General features: G+C 34.4%; 1 protein-coding gene, 2 non-coding genes and 4 pseudogenes across 3 annotated transcripts; 3 read left to right on the top strand and 4 right to left on the bottom strand.

Annotated features, from left to right (window-relative positions):
* Positions 1–5,577: 5,577 nt before the first annotated feature.
* Positions 5,578–5,651, top strand: TRNAP-UGG (transfer RNA proline (anticodon UGG)). The gene has a single exon. It is a non-coding gene; the product is annotated as a tRNA-Pro (tRNA).
* Positions 5,652–5,826: 175 nt separating this feature from the next.
* On the top strand, positions 5,827–5,900 carry TRNAW-CCA (transfer RNA tryptophan (anticodon CCA)). The gene has a single exon. It is a non-coding gene; the product is annotated as a tRNA-Trp (tRNA).
* A 3,243-nt stretch (positions 5,901–9,143) lies between these two features.
* LOC128288841 (cytochrome f-like) lies at positions 9,144–10,087 on the bottom strand (annotated as a pseudogene).
* A 1,763-nt stretch (positions 10,088–11,850) lies between these two features.
* On the bottom strand, positions 11,851–13,666 carry LOC128288842 (photosystem I assembly protein Ycf4-like). The gene has a single exon (XM_053024949.1). The coding sequence runs from the start codon at positions 12,615–12,617 to the stop codon at positions 11,973–11,975; it is 645 nt and encodes a 214-aa protein (XP_052880909.1). The 5' UTR covers positions 12,618–13,666; the 3' UTR covers positions 11,851–11,972.
* A 40-nt stretch (positions 13,667–13,706) lies between these two features.
* Positions 13,707–15,323, bottom strand: LOC128288840 (acetyl-coenzyme A carboxylase carboxyl transferase subunit beta, chloroplastic-like; annotated as a pseudogene).
* Positions 15,324–15,984: 661 nt separating this feature from the next.
* Positions 15,985–17,493, bottom strand: LOC128288844 (ribulose bisphosphate carboxylase large chain-like; annotated as a pseudogene).
* Positions 17,494–17,747: 254 nt separating this feature from the next.
* Positions 17,748–19,933, top strand: LOC128288843 (ATP synthase subunit beta, chloroplastic-like; annotated as a pseudogene).
* The last annotated feature ends 1,994 nt before the right edge of the window (positions 19,934–21,927 follow it).

The raw sequence follows: 21,927 nt of genomic DNA, 5'->3' as shown, positions 1-21,927 counted from the left end.
AATTTTTTTCTTCCTTTAATGCCTATTGGTGTTCCAAAAGTTCTTTTCGAAATCCGGGAGAGGAAGATGCAGTTTGGGTTGACGTATAGTGCGACTTGTCAAATATATTGGGTCATATGGGATTCCCCCGTTCTCTCGCCCGATCGAGATATCCTCTGTTTCGCCCAAAAAAGATTGATTGAATTATCAAAATTTGTAGCGTGAAGTGTAATGAAGTGCAATTAGAGATCCATTTCATTTTTTTGGGGGGGTATCCAGATTAATATTTTCAATTAGAATGATTTATGGTTGGCTTGGTTGACCGAAAAATGAAGCATCCAGGCTCCGTTTAGAAAAACCCAATTGGTAATACATTTATGATTACCACCTATATCATAATCATAAATCTTTTTATTTACAAATTGAATAGAAATAAGAACGATTTCAAACTATTAATCAATCGAATAATATGAGAAATACGTTGAATATTTTAAGGAAAACATGAAAGAAAAAGGAATTAAAATAAAAAGGAAATGAAATCATAGCAAAAGATGTGGTATTGGGTCATTTGTCCTATATGCGCAAATCAAAATCGGGCGGATCTTTACTCGGAGTAGAGCATAAACCTAAAAATTGAATAAAAATTGATGAAACCCATTCAGGAACAAGAAATGACATCGTGATTTGGATTGAATCCCAATGAAAAAAATAGATCAATGAAAAGTTTGTGCGATAAGTTTAGCGAATTTTTCTATATTATAGATTATAGGAAAACGGGCCAAACTTATCTTTCTTTAATTTCATTTTATTTAAAAATGTAAGAAAAGCCCTTCGTTAGAAATTAGAAGTTAGAAAAGGCACACTAGAAAAACGAAGGATGGCTGAATCTACACATTGATTTTTTTTTCGCAATTTTTGTTGAACCGTATGCATCAAAAGGTGCCTGTACGGCTACTAAGGGATACAATTTTATCCTAATCAACCGACTTTATCGAGAAAGATTACTTTTTTTAGGCCAAGAGGTTGATAGCGAGATCTCGAATCAACTTATTGGTCTTATGGTATATCTCAGTATAGAGAATGATACCAAAGATCTGTATTTGTTTATAAACTCTCCTGGCGGATGGGTAATACCCGGAGTAGCTATTTATGATACTATGCAATTTGTGCAACCAGATGTGCATACAATATGCATGGGATTGGCTGCTTCAATGGGATCTTTTCTCCTGGCCGGAGGAGAAATTACCAAACGTCTAGCATTCCTCACGCTCGGCGCCAATGAGTTTTTTTATTTGATGGAAAGAAAAGAAGACTATGCCTTCGCCATATGAAATATGAATTAGTAAGTAATAATAGCATGGCACTTCGAATTCGATATGATATTTTTTTTGATTTCTTTTTTTTTTCAAAACATTAGATTATGTATCGAAAGAGTAGTATGAGAGAAAGGGCATTTCCAATTTTATCTTAGCTTTCGTGGGCCCATCTCAGCGTCACAAACTTTTTTTCTTTTCACACCAGAGGCTATTAACAATATTTATAACAATATTTATGTTATAAAATAAAAGAGTACGAAAAAAAAAGACTATTTTTTTCTTTCTTTTTTTTGAAAAAAAAAAGAAACTTTGGGATTGCTGAATCACAGACGAAATAAATATATAAAGCAACGGAGCCATCATAGTATTTTTGAACTTTTCCGAAAAAAAAAGAAGGGTGGTAATTGGATTATTTAGTGATCTGGGTCTAATAGACGCTCTCTCTATTTTCTCTTTTTCTTTTTTCGATGAAAGAAAAAAGAGAATTCCATTGTAAAGCCGTATGCAATGCACAAAAAATGCCTGTACGGTTGTTCAATTCTATCTTTTTTTCTTATTATTCTTTAGCTATTTTTAGCTATTCTTCTCGCCTCATTATGTGAGTTAGAAGAACCTTTTATTATGTTATATCATCAGGGTAATGATCCATCAACCTGCTAGTTCTTTTTATGAGGCACAAACAGGAGAATTTATCCTGGAAGCGGAAGAACTACTGAAACTTCGCGAAAGCCTCACAAGGGTTTATGTACAAAGAACGGCAAGCCCTCATGGGTTGTATCCGAAGACATGGAAAGAGATGTTTTTATGTCAGCAACAGAAGCCCAAGCTCATGGAATTGTGGATCTTGTAGCGGTTAAATAAGTTAAATAACAAATAGCAATAGCAACGATTTAACACCAATCCACAATTTAATTAAGATTGATTTAATCCCTCTTCTTCCTTTCCTTCTTAACTTAAGCCTAAAGCCTAAGGGGTTAATATTTTATTAATCTATTAAATAGAAAAGAAGTAATTCAGAATCATCTGGTTAGATCGATCTAAACCAGTCTATTATGTATATAATTCAGTATGCCAACTATTAAACAACTTATTAGAAATGCAAGACAGCCAATTAGAAATGTCACGAAATCCCTGCTTTGGGGGATGTCCTCAGCGCCGAGGAACATGTACTAGGTGTATAAAGCGACTTGTTCAGATCATGGGCTGAGAAAAAAGAAACAACTTTTTCAGTATCAACGATCCGTACCAGTGAATAGAATGGGGTTCGTCCGTTCACTATCTAAAAAAGCTAGATCTACCATATCCTTCTATTGTGTATGAAATTTATGGTTTCCATTGGCGCAAATCCAATCTTAGAATTTAAGATGAGAAAAATTCCCATTGGTAGCAAATGCTTATCCATTAAGCGGGAAAATCCTATTTAAAAAGCAAAAGATTATGCTTCGACTCTGCAAAGAACGGACTAACAGGGTCAGCTGCCCAATTAATCCTCATCCTTACATACCGTTACTGTATAAGATAGATCTCGTTGTGAAAGATCTATTACTGGAAAATTTATGAGTAGAGCCGAAGAGTGTGAACTGTACAAGTTACCAATTAAATGAAGGAATGAGCTCCGGTGTATAGAGAGGACTCACCGTTTAAGAAGTAACCATAGAAACGATGGAACCCACTATTTATTTATCCATTTCTATTTACCTTTATTTTAGTTAATATGCTTTTTTGATACCTAGTATCAATACAATTTCTTATTTCAAGGCGAAATGAAATGCCTAGAAAAAGGAAAAATCGTGGTCGGGACGGTTAGAGTAGCAAAAGCCATTGGAATTTTTATTTTATACATTGGAAGAATCCGTTTTGTTATTAATAGACTAGAAAAGAATAACTGAAAGAAAGAATTAGTTATTCATCAAAATTTCTTTTATTCAATGACCAGAATTAAACGGGGATATATAGCTCGTAGACGTCGAAAAAAAATTAGTTTATTTGCATCAAGCTTTCGGGGGGCTCATTCAAGACTTACTCGAACTATTACTCAACAAAGAATAAGAGCTTTGGTTTCGGCTCATCGGGATAGAGATAGGAAAAAAAGGGATTTTCGTCGTTTGTGGATCACTCGAATAAATGCAGTAATTCGTGGGGTGGGGGTATCCTATAGTTATAGTCGATTAATACACAATCTGTACAAGAAACAGTTGCTTCTGAATCGTAAAATACTTGCACAAATAGCTATCTCAAATAGGAATTGTCTTTATATGATTTCCAACGAGATTAGAAAATAAGGAGATCGGAAGGAATCCAACGAAATGCTTTAAATGAAATGGGGTTCCCTCGAGAATGAACTCGGGAAGGTAGAGTAGAAATTAATATGATAAAAATTCTGATTCTGATAAGGTCATCAAAACAAGATGAGCGAAGACGCTCAATAAAAAATATTTTTTTCTTCCCCAACCGGATTCGATTCTTTGAAGGGTGTAAGCCATTTATTTCTGGTTCTAAGAGCAGTAGTTCTAGTGGTCGACTCGCTTCTTTCAAACTGTTTCTCATTATTAAGAAAGGGTAACGAAGATAAAATACGAGCTTGTTTTATAGCAATAGTAATTAATCGTTGTTGTTTTAAGGTCAATCTATTTACTCGCCTAGATAATATTTTTCCTTGTTCACTAATAAATCGACTAATTAAACTCATGTTTCTATAATCAATTCGATCCCCCGATTGGATCGGGGGCAAACGCCTACGAAAAGATCGCTTGATTTAAGAAAGAGTCGCTTGGATTTATCCATGATTTCTTTATTCCTTATTTCTAATATTTCTAAAAGAATCCTATCCCTTATCTCTATTTCTAAAATCCTATTTTGAAAATTCAAATTATAGAATTAATATAATAAATAGGATTTGGTTTGTTTATTTTATTATTGTATTGTTTATTTTATTATTATTTATCATTTCAATATATAATTTAAATATATATAAATTAAAATATATTAATAATATTTAAATAAATAATATTAATAATATAGAAAGAAAATATGCGTTATATAACTAATTATATACTTAATATATTATATACCTAATGTCATATTTTCATATTCTCGAAGTGGTGACATACGAGCACTTGATTCGATTTATTTCTTTATCTCCCGTGAATTGTATGTTTGTAACAATAAGGACAGAATTTCTTCAATTCCAATCGATCATGTATTGTGTCGATTTTTTGAGTAATATACCTGGAAATACCTGTTGATTCCTTATTAACGCCGTTTCGAACACAACTGGTACATTCCAAAATAATCGTTACTCGGACATCTTTACTCTTGGCCATGAACCTCCTTTGAGTTTTTAATTCACCCAACTTTTCTATTTTCCGATCAAAAGCGAAGAAGAAAGGAATGAAAAAAAAGAAATAAAAGTTGTTAACTCAAAACCAAATCTTGAAAGATTTTGTTGCAATCAATATAGTAAATCAATATAGATTTATAGTAAATAATAAGAATAAGTAATACAACGATTTCGAACTCTATTTAGAATCAAACCACCGTACGGTATTTTCTTTAAGTATCTTGTAGGATACTGTTGTTCCAGCCACATTTCTCTTTCGCTCTACTAGTAATTTAATTGGAGCTTGAACCCGAGTTTCGGTGAGGTTGAATCCACTTTTTCGTTCTACCTTCCTTATTTATTTTATCTAATTTTATCTAATTCTAAAAAAACTAAAAAAGGGGGGCGAGAGAGTAGTCACAGATATTTGATTGTATCTCGATCTAATCTTTTCGCCCCGTCCCGCGACAATAACTCGAATTAAAAAAAGGGAATGTTAACGCATCCGGGAAGAAACGATTGATCTCATCAATAAACCCGCTAAAGAACCGAACCAGAGAGTACTTAGTACCGGTGCTACGGAAAGATATGTTTTAGATCTCGCATTTAAAATCCTCCTTCTTTATCGTATTACATTATGGTAATACATATATATCGCATGTATGTGGTTAAAGACCACTTGATTTGTCTATTTGTACCCGGAATTCCTAATTCAAAATTCAAATTTAAATGTACAATGATTCGATAGATAAGATTTTCCTTTCTTAAAACAGCAAAACAAAATAGGTCCCTTTCCGCCTGAGAATTCCTGCCAAAATATTCATTTATTATTCATTATATGGTTGTTATATGATATGAGACCAAAAGAGGAAATGGAAAGATCCGTTTTGTATATCAATAGATGAAATAAGGTGTGGAAAACAAGACAGGGATTCTCTACAATGACATTGTAGGCCAATTGAAAGGGATGTAGCGCAGCTTGGTAGCGCGTTTGTTTTGGGTACAAAATGTCACGGGTTCAAATCCTGTCATCCCTACCTATTACTTCTCCTTTGAGCAGTAACGAGGAGTCGTTTTAGATTGATTAAAATTAAGCATACATAATCTATCGTTTTCATATTATATATGATATATGATAGTATAGTTGTGCGCGATGTATTGGGGTTATAAAATAAAAGAACTCCTCTTTTTACAGTCTTATTTATTAAGAAAGCGCTCTTAGTTCAGTTCGGTAGAACGTGGGTCTCCAAAACCCAATGTCGTAGGTTCAAATCCTACAGAGCGCGATTCCGCTCTTGTTAGGTCGAAAATTACACCGAACTGAAAAAAATTGAACAGCAATTCGAATTTGACCTCCTTGGATTAAATTATTAAATTCAAATTATTAAATAAATTGAAATTAAAAATTTAAGAATTAAAGGGTCAGTCAAAAAAGGGTATGTTAATTAATCAAAGGTCCAACTGATCACCACGTCTGTATTGTAAATATGCGGTTACGAATAATCCAGCCAAAGTAATAGGAATTAGACCTAAGACGATTCCAAATAGAAAACTTCAATCATTTCAATTTATTTGAAAGGAGAAAAAGAAAGGTAATATCTATCCCTAAATATTAATTTCTATTGCCCATGAATATCAATACCTAATAATTGATAATTAACACGGTAAGGAGCTATAGAATATATGGAATAGGGCAGAAAGCTTTGTTTTTATGAATTGTTCGTTCATTGAATTAATTTTCAAATAAGTCGTATCTTACTCAGACCAATAAATAAAGCTGAGGTTATAGTTAAAGCCGCTAGTAAAAACCGAAATAACTAGTTATAGTAGGCATGAAGGAGCTAAATGAAATATGTTCTTTTATACATATGTTTATAAAGCACTTACCTAAGTTTCAATTTTTAAACGAGAGGGGATAAGCAAAATACCAATTGAAATAATAAGTTCAATTGAAATTTTTGCTTCATCAATCATTATAAATGGTATTCACAAAATAGAGCGGCAGGACAAGAGTAGAAAAGAAAAGAAATCGATTCATCATCTTTGTAGTTAGGTCAAGAAAACCTTTGGATCTAATACAAGAATACAAGAAAGGCCGCCTCACAAATATTGATTAGTAGAATTTTTTATTCCTTGCTTTTTTTTTATCTATATCTAACGACTACTCTTACTTGTTACTAGACGACTAAGCAATTCCTTAAAATAAAAATAAAAAAAAGAGGGCTTCCAACAAAAACAAAACCTCTTGTGTAACTACGAAAAAAGTCAATTTTATATTTCGCATCTAATTGACTTGCGGAAATATGATAATTTCCTTCATGAATTATTATAAACCAACTCGTTGATTCACGGGTTACCTGATCTTCCGTTTCTAGGCCCAAGCCAATACCTCCAGGAATTTGAGGAATTTTCTATTGCATGATACCTGGTTATACATCGACAAGCAAGAAGAAGAAAGAAATTATCTAGCACTTCACGTCGATATACTGTTTGAAATTGCGTTGCTGTGTCAGAAGAAGGATAGCTATACTGATTCGGTATACTCTAAAAATACCTTTGGTACAATATTGACGATCTCACAAAGATTTAGTTTCGGTGAATTCCCATTTACTGATCCCATCTTTTACGGAATCGATCCCTACAAGAATATGTGGAGCTCGGCATGTCTGGAAGCACAGGAGAACGTTCTTTGTTGATATTATTACCAGTATTCGATACTGGGTCATTCATAGTATTACTATACCTTCCTATTCATCGCGGGTTGGTTATTCGTCAGCACAGGTTTAGCTTATGATGTGTTTGGAAGCCCTCGTCCAAACGAGTATTTTACAGAGAGCCGACAAGGAATTCCATTAATAACTGGCCGTTTTGATTCTTTGGAACAACTCGATGAATTTAGTAGATCTTTTTAGGAGGACCCAATGACCATAGATCGAACCTATCCAATTTTTACAGTGCGATGGTTGGCTGTTCACGGACTAGCTGTACCTACCGTTTCTTTTTTGGGGTCAATATCAGCAATGCAGTTCATCCAACGATAAACCTAATTCGAATTAATTATAGAGCTATGACACAATCAAACCCGAACGAACAAAATGTTGAATTGAATCGTACCAGTCTCTACTGGGGTTATTACTCATTTTGTACTTGCTGTTTTATTTTCCAATTATTTCTTCAATTAAGAAAAAAAGAGTAGTAGAATACTAAATAATAGTAGGAATTCTCTTATCCCATTCGGAAGGATTGTATCTCATAATTATCTATGACTGTTTATGTCTTTAGCATGACCACTTGATGAAATGCGGAGGAAGGGATAAATGGCCGATACTACTGGAAGGATTCCTCTTGATAATAGGTACGGTAACTGGTATTCCTGTGATCGGTTTAATAGGTATTTTCTTTATGGTTCATATTCTGGATTGGGTTCGTCCCTGTAATATGGAATAATGGATAATGGGACGAACTAAGTTATAGGCATGAAAGTAAGAACTCAACGGGGCCCGCCTCTTTCTTTGTCTGATTCATGAGGAAGGGTCCCGTTGAATTCTTAATGATCATGATCATAATATTTTGGTCGTATAAATGACAACAAATGGATCACTTTTTCCGATGATTTTTTGAAAATGAACTCAATTTCAATTAATTGATTCATAGCATCTGCTCTTCGATAGTATCTATCGATACTTTCAAGGTTAGAAGAAAAAGGAATCACTCAATTGGATGACACAATACAATATATATTTAATATTTCTTTTTTTCTGTCGACCAGATTCAAACCTTTTCTAGACTAGTCTAACCTTACTCGATTTATTTTAGTATTTCATCAAAGTTTGAAATTATTTTATAAGTTTATCGCCTTGATTCTATTTTATCAAAAAATCGGTAAGGATTCCGTTCTCTTTTTTTTGGTTGTCCATTACTTAGTATATTATACTTATTTCGACTTATTTTATACTTATTATATTATCCTTATTACTTATTCTATTATAAGTAAATCGAAAAATAAAGGGTTCTGAAAAATCTGGAAAATCGAAACTAAGAATAGAAATCTTTGACGAACGGGTCCTGAATTAAAGATATTTCGACACAAGAAAAGGAATTTTATACACCCTTTTCTTGTGTCGAAGGCTAGAAAGACGAAGAATACTCCCTGTAATTATTTGTTCCCCCATTTAATTTATCCTTCCTTTCTATTCTCCACTTACTTATCTTATGTTTAGTATCTACTCAAATTGAATTTAGAAAACAAAACCTATTCTGTAACATTTAAATCTGACACTGACAATAGGAATATAATTACACCCCCCAATTTAGTCCAATTTAGATTGAAAAAGAAAAAAGAGGTAAAGACAAATAGTCTTCTTCACAATATACATATTTTGTTTTGAATTTTGAATGCGGTAAAAGCAATTCCTAGAGAAAGAATAGAAACAAGCAAAAGACTTTTCATCCCTTTTTCATTATACCTAACCTAATTGCCAGGAATAATTTGTTCTTTTTACAAATTTGATGTTGATAAATCCACAGATCTAGAAATTCATTTCGGACACTTGAACCTTCTCAAACTGTTTCTTTTAAGAACCAAAAGATTTGTGCAAAACAATAGATGCCAAGAAGAACAAAAGACCTTGGACGCGTAGTGGGTCTTGAAGTACTATTTCTGCATCCCCCTGACCAAATCCACCCACATTAGGATTAATTGTTAATGGTTGATCGAGTTTGATAGATTCACCCTCTGAAACAAGAAGTTCTGGTCCTGGGGATAATATCAACCACTTGATGTCCATCCAAGGCATCCGTTATGGTTATTTCGTACCCCTTTTTCTTTTCGTATGATTTTGCTTACTATACCTGTTGCCGTAGCATTATAAACAGTATTGTTACTTTTGTTCCTGTCGGATAAATCTGGCCCTTCCCTGTTTCCGCCTACGTATATGGGATATTTTAAGAAATGAGCATCCTTATTACTAGCAGGGTCTGGGGAAAGAATAGGAAAGGTGATTTCACTATATTTTTACCAGGAACAGGACCTATCACAAGAATATTTTTCTTAGTGGGCGGTAGTTCTGAAAGACAGATTGCCTATCTTTTCTTTCATCTCGGGCGAATACGATCAGGCGGGGCTAACTCAAACCCCTCTGGTAAAATAAGAACAGCACCCACATTCAAAGCCCCTTTCTTACCATTAGCAAGAACTTGTTTCAGTTGCATATCATAAGGAATTCTAACAACCGCTTCAAATACAGTATCAGGAAGTACCGCTTGTGGAACCTCAATATCCACGGGTTTATTCGCTAAATGGCAATTGGCATACAATACGCCCAGTTGCTTCTCGTGGATTTTCATACCCTGCTGCGCAAAATGGGATATGCATTTGAAATGGAAGCCCCGGTTATTATATAGATCATGAGCGATACGGAAATGGATCGAGTAATCTCCTCCTTTATCCAAGAAAAGTATTTCTAGTTTGCATGGTCCAATCATTGATCCCGAAAATTTCATAATAAAATTAGGTAGGTCACTAGTATAGTTCCCAGCCACGATTCTGCTATTTACTTTACTGAAAACTGAAAAAAATGACTGAAACAGAGGAGAAATTGTATTCTCCTGATGGGTAGAAAGAGTAAAGTAAGTACGACTTTGCATGCTTTGCTTATCTCGAAAGTAAGAAAGATTCTAATTGAATCCGTGAATCATTTTTCAGTCATTCATTGAATGATAAATAACTACAAGTGACGGAGATACACGATTTAAATAACGAAAGATCCAATATTTTAAAATTGTATCTAGAATGACTGGAAAAGTAGAAACAAGACCAGATATAATTTGATCATTATGAGCAAATCCAAAATCTTTGTATATAGAGCCAATCATTAGTTCCCAACCGTGGGCGAATGAAATCCTATACATAAATCTGTTAATAAAAGAATAGAAAAGCTTTTATTGTGTCGCTTAAATTATATAGGAATTCTTGAACCCAAGAGTTAAGAATAAGAAGTTCTTCATTCCCCAAAATAGAATAACCACTTAGAATAACGAAACAGATTAGATTGGTCGAGAAGTGCAAAATCGTATGGATATGATCCTCATTGTGCAGCTTGATCAATTGATCGTTTCTTTTGGATTCCTATACGAAGCTTTTGTAGATGTGTTTCCGGTATTCTTTATCATTTCGTCCAACAGGAAGAGTTCCTCTACTTCTATGAATTGTTCTAGAATACTCTTTTCTTGAATATCATTCAAAAAGTTTCGATTGCCTAGTATCCCACCAATTAGTAATCCAAGATTTCAGACTTTATTAAATGAGAGAGATCCACCAGGGCAAAAATACTATAGATGCAAGATATAGAAGGGGAGTGAATGCTTTCTTTTTTGCCATTTTTTCATCTGTGAGTTGTTAATGAACCCACCTCATTCGTTGACTTTATGTGATCTAATCTTTCTATCAAGCATGCCTTTCATTATATTATAAAGTAGGGGCCCATGAATCTATTCTCTGTTTTTTTTTGATTCAGTGCTTAGCCCTTGAATCTAATTGAATCTAAAAAGAATACAGAATATAGAAAATAAGAATCCACTTTGAATTCGAATGAAATATATATATTATTGTTATATTGTTTTTGTTTCCATATATCTCAATTGATCAAATTCGAAGCAATTGCCCTCTTTTGATAACTGCCCGAAAGAACCGCTTCAAATAATAAAGATTGTTCTATTCAGATTTTGAGACGAAGGAGCGCCCTGTCTATATCAAGATCGCAATCAAATATGTCGAAAATTTTCGCGGGTTATCTAAACTATATATAGTCTAGAGTCCAGCAATAATTGAAAAAAAAATTAGGAAAAATATTATGCTGATCAAAAATGAGTGACAAAAAAAGACAGAAAAGTTATCATTACGTTTATCATTATGTTATAAGAAAGAAATCCACTTGTTTAGTTCTTTAGTTCTTAAGGAGCACAAAAGAAAGGATAAAAGGGGAGGGGCCGATTGAGAAAAGAAAAGTAGAGAAAATTTACAAGATATGATCTATCTGTATCTAACGTATCAACTCCAAATATTGCAAATAAAAAGCGAAAGTCTTTATTTCGATTTGATATATGAGATGAATCCAGTATTTCGATTTCTTGCTTATTTTGTTACTGAATTGTTGAGCGGTTTTACATTTACAGACGCATAAAACTATTTTGTGGACAAAAAAAACTGTTTTTTTATGTTATGACTCTTCCGTATACGTCCGCTTTGGTTTGAATGGGCATTCTGAAGAAACTTCAGTTTAGTTCTGCTATAGAAAAAAGAGGATTCTTGGATTGAGCTTTTTCCTCCCGGCGAGAAAGCTTTTATTCTGCAATTCATTTCAAAAGACTTCAATCGGTACACGCAAAAAATAGGCCAATTCAGCAGCTTTTTGTTCAATTTCGCGCGGAGTCAAATTCTCATCAGTACGAGTCAAGGGAACGGCCCCCTGGCCTCTGATTTCCATATAAAGGACACGACGAGCATAAATACCCTCTTTAACTTCTATTCTGATGGACTGAATATCTTTCATAAGGAATCGTAGAAAGATGCGACGATTTTTTCCAGGAAAACCCCAACGAAAAATACAGACTATTCCCTCCTTTCTATCGAATCGATCATAACCACTGCCTACATTCCAAAAAATTGTGCACCACAAATAGGAACTAATAAAGAGGCCTGCGATCCCATAGAAAGACATCACGATTCCTTGTGGAAAAAAAACTATTTGCTGAGACGGAAATAAAGATATCAAATTCCTACCAAGATAACTAGAAGTTCCAACTAATAAAAACCCTAATGAACCAAAAAAAAGGATAAAGGCCCAGCAAAAATTGCTTGTTTTTCGAGATCCCACTATAAATTCTATCCATATAGATTCTGATCGCCAACTCATACATACTAGATCCAGTTGCATTTTATTCGAATTGAGAGAATAACCAAAAAAATTCGACTTTACTTTTTTTGTTTCCGAAGTAACTCTCATCAACTAGTACTATTTTGATATGAACTTTTAGAAGGAATTCATCAAATTGCTTCGATCTAAAATCATCCCCTTTATATGATCGCCTATACGGATCTACTAGATATATAGACTTTAATTTCATACATCCGTTCGGTACCGATCCACTTGCTATAATTCATTTAACCCTATACCATGTTTACGTATGCATAAGAGGGGCTTTTTCATTTATGTTCGGTTCGGGTAAGCCGGATGTTATACAATATTCTACTAAATAGGTATCCATGACATCTAAGTCTTGAAAAAAAATAGATAAGATTTGGTCTTGGCCCCATCGAATCTAAAAAATCTTAGTTTTTTGAACATACAAAGATAAAGAAGCCATTGCAATTGCCGGAAATACTAGGCCTACTAAAGGCACAAAAATAGAGGGAAAACTGCTGAAAGTTGTCATAAAATGGGTACCTCAATTTAATATTTGTACCTGTTATTGTTATATTGTTTAGTTAGAAATATATCTTATAACGATTATATTATAATTCGTATATTATACTAATTATATCTAAATACTAAGTATATCTAAGCGAATCTATATATCTAATAGATATCTAATAAGTGCAAGGAATGTAGAATTAAATAAAAGGACTTGCCCATCTTTTTAAATCAAATAAAATAGATGTATATGATAAGATAATCCACTTTCTTTATTATCTTACTTTATTCTTACTTTTCTTATTATTCTATTGTTCTTGTCTTCTAATTTGCATTTTTGAATTTAATAAAGAAAGAGTTTATTACAAATTGTCGAAAGATTCGATTCGTTAGAATCCGATCCAAGAACAGGGATTATTAGTAAAAATAGAATTTTCGGGAGATATAGAAAGATGCAAAACTCTATATTTCTATTCTATTTTTTCTCTATTTAAATTCTATATACATACGCAATAGAGGAGGATAAAATTCGTTTTATTTGTCTCTCCAAATTCGAATTTCATTTCACAGAAGGAAAAATTCGCTTTTTATCTTGTTGCTAGAGGTTTACTCATTAGTAATATCGGATAATGATAATAATAATTATCCACATAATTTGTTTTTCGACAATTTTTGAATCACAAAGTCAAAGCCCATTACGCGGGCTTTGACTTTGATTCTGATAAACTAACTAACTACCTTTTCACTACAAATAAAAAAATTTCACTTAAGACTCTACTTGATTGAATTTTGATTCAAAGGGAAAAAACCGTGGAGCTGAACTAACTCACTCAGAACACCTTTTAAAGGATTACGTGGTACGATTGGATCGAATAAACCCTTATGGAATAAATATTCAGCCGCCTGTGAACCTTCCGGTATTGTTTTATTCAATGTTTGCTCAATTACTCTTTACCCGCAAATGCAATATAGGCATTGGGTTCAGCAATAATGATATCCCCCAACATACCAAAACTCGCAGTCACTCCACCAGTAGTAGGAGATGTAAGAATTGATACATAAAATAACTTTTTATTTGATTGATAATCATATAAAGCGGAAGATATTTTAGCCATTTGCATCAAGCTCAAACTTTTCTTGCATGCGTGCCTCCGGAAGCACACACTAGAATAAGAGGTAAAAATTATTGGTAGTATATTCGATCAAACGGGTGATTTTCTCGCCTACTACAGATCCCATACTCCCCCATAAACTGAAAATCCATAACCCTGATTGCTATAGGAATACCGTTTAGTTGACCCGTGCCTGTTTGAATAGCCTCAGTTAATCCTGTCTTTCTTTGATAAAAATCAATACGATCTTTATAAAGCTCTTCTTCAGACTGAAATTCAATGGGATCCAGAGAGATCATGTCTTCATCCATAGGACCCCAAGTGCCTGGATCAATCGAAAGTTCGATTCTATCTGAACTCCTCATTTTCAAATGATATCCACATTGTTCACAAATATTCATTTTGAATTAAGCGATTTCTTATAATTTACTCCATAACAATTTTCGCATTCGCATTGAACCCACAAATCCTTGTATAGATCGAGATCATTAGAACTTTCTTTTAGAGTTAAATCATTACCATTTTCACGAGTTATTATATCGAAATTTTGCCTTCACTACTATTTCCACCTTCGCCGCAAATGTAATTATAAATATAATTATCATTGGAATTGTCACTACCACTTAAAATGGAACTATCAATACAGATTTGAGAACGAAGATAAGAGTCAATACAACTATTAATGATTATTCCAACCACAGTTAGTATCATTATCATACAAGTTAAAATGATAGTGGGCTCATCATTTTCGATCCATTATTCATATAACTAGAATTATGATAACTATAAAAAACTTTCTAGTTCACTCAAAAAGAATGATCATTGTTAAGCTCAAAATTTGATTTTCACTATCAAAATATATGGAATAACGGTCCTGATTACTATCCCTAATTAAAAAGGTGTCATCAGAAATGAAATCTGAATGTCTTTGACGTCAACTAAATGATCAACCTTACTGTAATAACTAGAGCTGTCACTACAATCATGAATGTTTTTATCCGTATCATTTCTAGTCGGGTCTTCGTTTACAGTAGTATTTTCAACAGGACCAAGGCGGCTATCCATTGATTTACTTAGCCCACATCTGTATTCTAATTCTCCCTTAGACAAGATCAAATTGAACCATGATTTTTCCATAGAGCTTTTTGCCTCTATTTCCATGAAAGTACAGTAGATGAATAGTCATTCGATGAAAATCAATTGAATATTTTATTTCCTATCAGAATACGCATACTAGATACAATCACTAGGGTTATTAACGAACAATGAGTGAATATTGAAAGAAACGATTCTCTTTGTGAGAACCTAGAGTAGCAGTTCATTATATATGATAGGATAGAGCTCTTTTTCTTTTGAATTAGAAATATCAATTTTCAATTAGAAATAGTGATTTCCATGTTGTGTAAAATCCGCACTGAAAAAATTGAAAAGAAATTTTCTCCTATCAAGAACCTTTTTCGTAAAATCTCGTCTACTAATACAATAAGTTTCTATTCCAACACGGAGCCAAAAGGACAACATACAGGATGGGTAGAAGAAGTGATGCTTGGCTCGATCCATGATCCGAAACCGTGGTATATAGGATAGAAAAGAATACACCAATCCTAAGGATCCATACATAGGATTAATTATGGACCCAGGAGAAAATTTGAGTTGTGTTTAGTCTTTTATTTTGTATTTAAGATCTTGTATATCTAGATAAAAATATATCTATCAAAAATATAGATAATAGAATCGGCTCAACTTTTAGTAAAAGATTGGGCCGAGTTTAATTGCAATTCAACAAACCGACAGTAATTACTGGATTACAAAGTATCCATTGCTTCGAATTCAAATTTGATTTATGAAGCTGGTTTATCTCATTTTTCCACTTTATCTAATTTATCCACTGCGTCGAATTCAAATTTGATCGCCTTCCATACTTCACAAGCAGCAGCTAGTTCAGGACTCCATTTGCTAGCCTCGCGGATAATTTCATTACCCTCGCGGGCAAGGTCACGTCCTCATTACGAGCTTGTACACATGCTTCTAAAGCTACTCGATTAGCTACAGCACCGGTGCATTTCAAGGGTGTCCTAAAGTTCCTCCACCGAATTGTAGTACGGAATCATCTCCAAAGATCTCGGTCAGCAGGCATATGCCAAACGTGAATACCCCCCGAAGCTACGGGCAGAACACCTGGCATAGAAACCCAATCTTGAGTGAAATAAATACCACGGCTTCGATCTTTTTCAATAAAATCATCACGTAGTAAATCAACAAAGCCCAAAGTTATGTCCCTTTCTCCTTCAAGTTTACCTACTACTGTACCAGCGTGAATATGATCTCCACCAGACATACGTAAAGCTTTAGCTAGTACACGAAAGTGCATACCATGATTCTTCTGTTCTATCAATAACTGCGTGCATTGCGCGATGGATGTGAAGAAGTAGACCATTATCTCGGCAATAATGAGCCAAGCTAGTATTTGCGGTGAACCCACCTGTTAAGTAGTCGTGCATTACGATAGAACTCCCAATTCTCTAGCACACATGGCCCTTTTGATCATTTCTTCACATGTACCTGCAGTAGCATTCAAGTAATGCCCTTTGATTTCACCTGTTTCAGCCTGTGATTTAAAAATTGCTTCGGCACAAAATAAGAAACGGTCTCTCCAGCGCATAAATGGTTGGGAGTTCACATTCTCATCATCTTTGGTAAAATCAAGCCCGCCACGTAGACATTCATAAACTGCTCTACCGTAGTTCTTAGCGGATAACCCCAATTTAGGTTTAATAGTACATCCTAATAGGGGGCGACCATACTTGTTCAATTTATCTCTTTCAACCTGGATGCCATGAGGCGGGCCTTGGAAAGTTTTAATATAAGCAGTAGGGACTCGCAGATCCTCTAGACGTAGAGCGCGCAGGGCTTTGAACCCAAATACATTACCCACAATGGAAGTAAACATGTTAGTAACAGAACCTTCTTCAAAAAGGTCTAAAGGGTAAGCTACATAACATATATATTGATCTTCTTCTCCAGGAACGGGCTCAATGTCGTAGCATCGCCCTTTGTAACGATCAAGGCTGGTAAGCCCATCGGTCCACACGGTTGTCCATGTACCAGTAGAAGATTCAGCAGCTACTGCGGCCCCTGCTTCCTCAGGCGGAACTCCGGGTTGAGGAGTTACTCGAAGGCTGCCAAGATATCAGTATCTTTGACTTCATATTCAGGAGTATAATAAGTCAATTTATACTCTTTAACACCAGCTTTGAATCCAACACTTGCTTTAGTCTCTGTTTGTGGTGACATAAGTCCCTCCCTACAACTCATGAATTAAGAATTTCGCAACAACAAGGTCTACTCGATATAAATGAGGAGTTAATGAAACCTTTTCGAAGAAATCTTCCAAAAAATTATCAACGAATCCGAAAGGTTCCTTATTAGACCATGGTATTTGATTCGCCAAATACATCATTATTCTATATTCTTTCATATGTATGGCGCAACCTGATCCGTGTTTTTCAAGTTTATAATTCCTTACTTTTTTTTGAATCAAAATTCTAAATGCAAATGAAATAAATGAAATAGAAATAGATAAGAAATAGATAAATAATATAAAATAATACTAATATATATTAGAATATATATATAATAGAATAGATAAATATATAATAGAATTAATATTCTAACATCTAATATAAATTATATATTATAAGCTCAATAAAATAAGAAATTCACCCTTGACAGTAATATATGTTGTATATGTAAATCCTAGATGTGAAAACAGGCGTAATTCGGCCCTGAAATGAAAAAAAAAGGGAATATAGATGGAAAAAGGGGGGAGAGGTTGGACGTAAAGTAAAAAAAAATCGATATGCTAAAATAAAATATGAAATGAAATTGAAACAAGGCTAATGAGATAGAAATAAGGAATCATAAATAGAGTTCGGGTTCGAATTCCATAGATAATATGGATGGTGTTGTTTATAATGATGGACAAATGAAAGACTCTCCCAAAATTTTTATTTATCCACTTCCTATTTTGAAAATAGGTTGGTTGAACTTAAAAATTCCTTCATTGAATAAGGAACCAATCCAATTGCATGCACTTGAATTGGATGGGACCAACGAAATCGAGCGCTAACCCCCATTTCTTATTGAATTAACCGATCAACCTCCTGTCGAAGATTTATTTTGTATTAGATAATTTTGGAAAAAAAAAAATTGACATATTTCACTTTATTATGAAAATAAATCCTACTACTTGTTCCTGGAGTTTCCACGCTTGAAAAGAAAATCTGGGCGTATTTCTCAAATCATCGGTCCAGTACTGATGTAGCCTTTCCCCCGGGCAAGATGCCTAATATTTACAACGCCCTAGTAGTTAAGGGTCAAGATACCGCCGGTCAACAAATTAATGTAACTTGTGAGGTACAGCAATTATTAGGAAATAATCGAGTTAGAGCTGTAGCTATGAGCGCTACAGATGGTCTAACGAGAGGAATGGAAGTGATTGACACGGAGCTGCTCTATGTTCCAGTCGGCGGAGCGACCCTAGACGAATTTTTAACGTGCTTGGGGAGCCCGTTGATAATTTAGGTCCTGTAGATACTCGCACAACATCCCCTATTCATAAATCCGCGCCCGCTTTCATACAATTAGATACAAAATTATCTATTTTTGAAACAGGAATTAAAGTAGTCGATCTTTTAGCTCCTTATCGTCGTGGAGGAAAAATCGGACTATTTGGGGGGGCTGGGGTAGGTAAAACAGTACTCATTATGGAATTGATCAACAACATTGCCAAAGCTCATGGGGCGTATCCGTATTTGGCGGAGTAGGTGAACGGACTCAGAAGGAAATGATCTTTACATGGAAATGAAAGAATCTGGAGTAATTAATGAACAAAATCTTGCGGAATCAAAAGTGGCTTTAGTCTACGGTCAGATGAATGAACCGCCAGGAGCTCGTATGAGAGTTGGATTGACTGCCCTAACTATGGCGGAATATTTCCGAGATGTTAATGAACAAGACGTACTTCTATTTATAGACAATATCTTCCGTTTTGTCCAAGGGATCCGAAGTATCTGCCTTATTGGGTAGAATGCCTTCCGCTGTGGGTTATCAACCCACCCTTAGTACCGAAATGGGTACTTTACAAGAAAGAATTACTTTACCAAGGAGGGATCCATAACTCTATTCAAGCAGTTTATGTACCTGCGGATGATTTGACCGACCCTGCCCCTGCCACAACATTTGCGCATTTAGATGCTACTACCGTACTATCAAGAGGATTAGCTGCCAAAGGTATTTATCCAGCGGTAGATCCTTTAGACTCAACGTCCACTATGCTCCAACCTCGAATCGTTGGTGAGGAACATTATGAAACTGCGCAAAGGGTTAAGCAAACCTTACAGCGTTACAAAGAACTTCAGGACATTATAGCTATCCTTGGGTTGGACGAATTGTCCGAAGAGGATCGCTTAACCGTAGCAAGAGCGCGAAAAATTGAGCGTTTCTTATCACAACCCTTTTTCGTAGCGGAAGTATTTACGGTTCCCGGGGAAATATGTTGGTCTAGCAGAAACAATTAGAGGATTTAAATTGATCCTTTCCGGAGAATTAGACGGTCTTCCTGAACAGGCCTTTATTTGGTAGGTAACATCGACGAAGCTACTGCGAAGGCTACGAACTTAGAAATGGAGAGCAAATTGAAGAAATGACCTTAAATCTTTGCGTACTTACCCCTAATCGAATTGTTTGGGATTCAGAAGTGAAAGAAATCATTTTATCTACTAATAGCGGACAAATTGGCGTATTACCAAATCACGCGCCTATTGCCACAGCTGTAGATATAGGTATTTTGAGAATACGCCTTAACGACCAATGGTTAACGATGGCTCTGATGGGTGGTTTTGCTAGAATAGGCAACAATGAAATCACTATTTTAGTAAATGATGCGAGAAGGGTAGTGACATTGATCCACAAGAAGCTCAGCAAGCTCTTGAAATAGCGGAAGCTAACTTGAGGAAAGCTGAAGGCAAGAGGCAAACAATTGAGGCAAATCTAGCTCTCAGACGGCTAGGACACGAGTCGAGGCTATCAACGCGATTTCGTAACGAGTTGGTTAATCGAAAGAATTTCCGTAGAAACAGAACTTTCGTTTATACATCCCATTTTGATTCTGCTGATTAAATAGAATCAAATACAATCAAAAGTGAAATCAGATTTTGATCTAACGAAAATTTGAAAATTGAAAACGGAAATAGAATAGGATGAAAAGATAGAAAATCAATAAAAGAAGGTGGTAGAAAACTTATTAGACACCGGATCGATGGTATCTAATAAGTTCTACCTACTATTGATTTGAACCAATGACTCCCGCCGTATGAAAGCAATACTCTAACCACTGAGTTAAGTAGGTCATTTATTATCATAAGGAATCATAAAGAGAAAGAAAAGGACCTATTACATCGATGGATTATAACCAATATTACTTAAGCAATACCAATCAAACCGACCAAAAGGGTATGATTATGATGTTGGATCATGTAATATTCATCTTGACAAGAAATTATCTACATAATATGATAAAATATGTATCACAAACACAAGGGCTATAGCTCAGTTGGTAGAGCACCTCGTTTACACGTGCGCCAATGTTTTTCAGGGAAGTCTATCATGCAATCAAAAGAATTGATCTTTTTGAGAAATCGATGTCTTACTCCATTACTTTGAAGGAACAAAACAAGAGAACAATAGCCTGATTAATGGTTCGGTCCGATTCGGTGCCGTTTAGGCAAGATCCGAATCGAACCCATCATTGATTTGAGATATTGATAGGTGAATACCGGTCTATTCAATGCTAGGCATACGAGTATAAGGACCTCAAAAATGCTCTTTTCGTCCTATGAATCTTAAGGTGTATGAAGTTTCATGTTTGATTTTTTAATCAGGATGGTAGAGACTCCATTTAACTTAGGTTGATCTAGGCCAGAAGCAGACCTACGTCAAGATAACCCTTCCTCTTTGAACATTTCTGAAGTGCTCCTGTATCAGTAATGAATCAGAGCACAATGAATCAGAGCACACGGAACTGTCTTCTTTTTTCTGTTAGAAAAAATATATATACGGTAGACTAACTGATATTTCTATCAGTTAATGAAAGAGCCCAATGCAAAAAAAAATGCATGTTGGGTCTTTGAAATAGGCTGAATCATTTTGATAATAATCAGTTCGATCTGTTTTACTGAGAAGGTCTACGGTTCGAGTCCGTATAGCCCCATATTTTCGAATTTTCTATTTTATTAATTTTAAATATTCATTAAATTTATTAAATTAAGAAAATGAAAATAATATTCTAAAACTAAAGCAAACTAAAACAATAATAAAATAAAGAATATCCAAATACAACTAAAAATAAAAATCTAGTTTTTTTCCTAATTATTGTATTCTTTGTTGATTGGAACTGGTCGCTTCCAGTTGCTTGGTTAAAATCATTCTCATAAGCTCGCTCACAGGGAGATCACTCAGAGTATAACCCTGAAAACAAAAGCGCATTTCAACGGATCCAATCGCTCTTTTTTCTTGGATAAGAATAAAATAAACAAAACCCCATTTTCTTAATTAATCCTCGCGGTAGATTGATTTTGATTGATTCTATATAAATAGATATAAAATAAAAATTTCTATTTATTCTAAATCTATAATTTCGAATTTATATTTAGAATAAATAGAATTTCGAATTAAAAGTTTTTATTTCTAAAATTTAATAAATATTAGATATTAGTTAGATATTAGAATTT

This window comes from Gossypium arboreum, unplaced genomic scaffold, assembly GCF_025698485.1.
Source record: "Gossypium arboreum isolate Shixiya-1 unplaced genomic scaffold, ASM2569848v2 Contig00303, whole genome shotgun sequence".
Taxonomy (NCBI): domain Eukaryota; kingdom Viridiplantae; phylum Streptophyta; class Magnoliopsida; order Malvales; family Malvaceae; genus Gossypium; species Gossypium arboreum.
This window is presented reverse-complemented; position numbering and strand designations above follow the sequence as displayed.

Excerpts from the sequence above, each read along its gene's own strand:
- LOC128288842 (XM_053024949.1), bottom strand. The coding sequence starts at position 12,617 with ATGAGAGTTACTTCGGAAACAAAAAAAGTAAAGTCGAATTTTTTTGGT.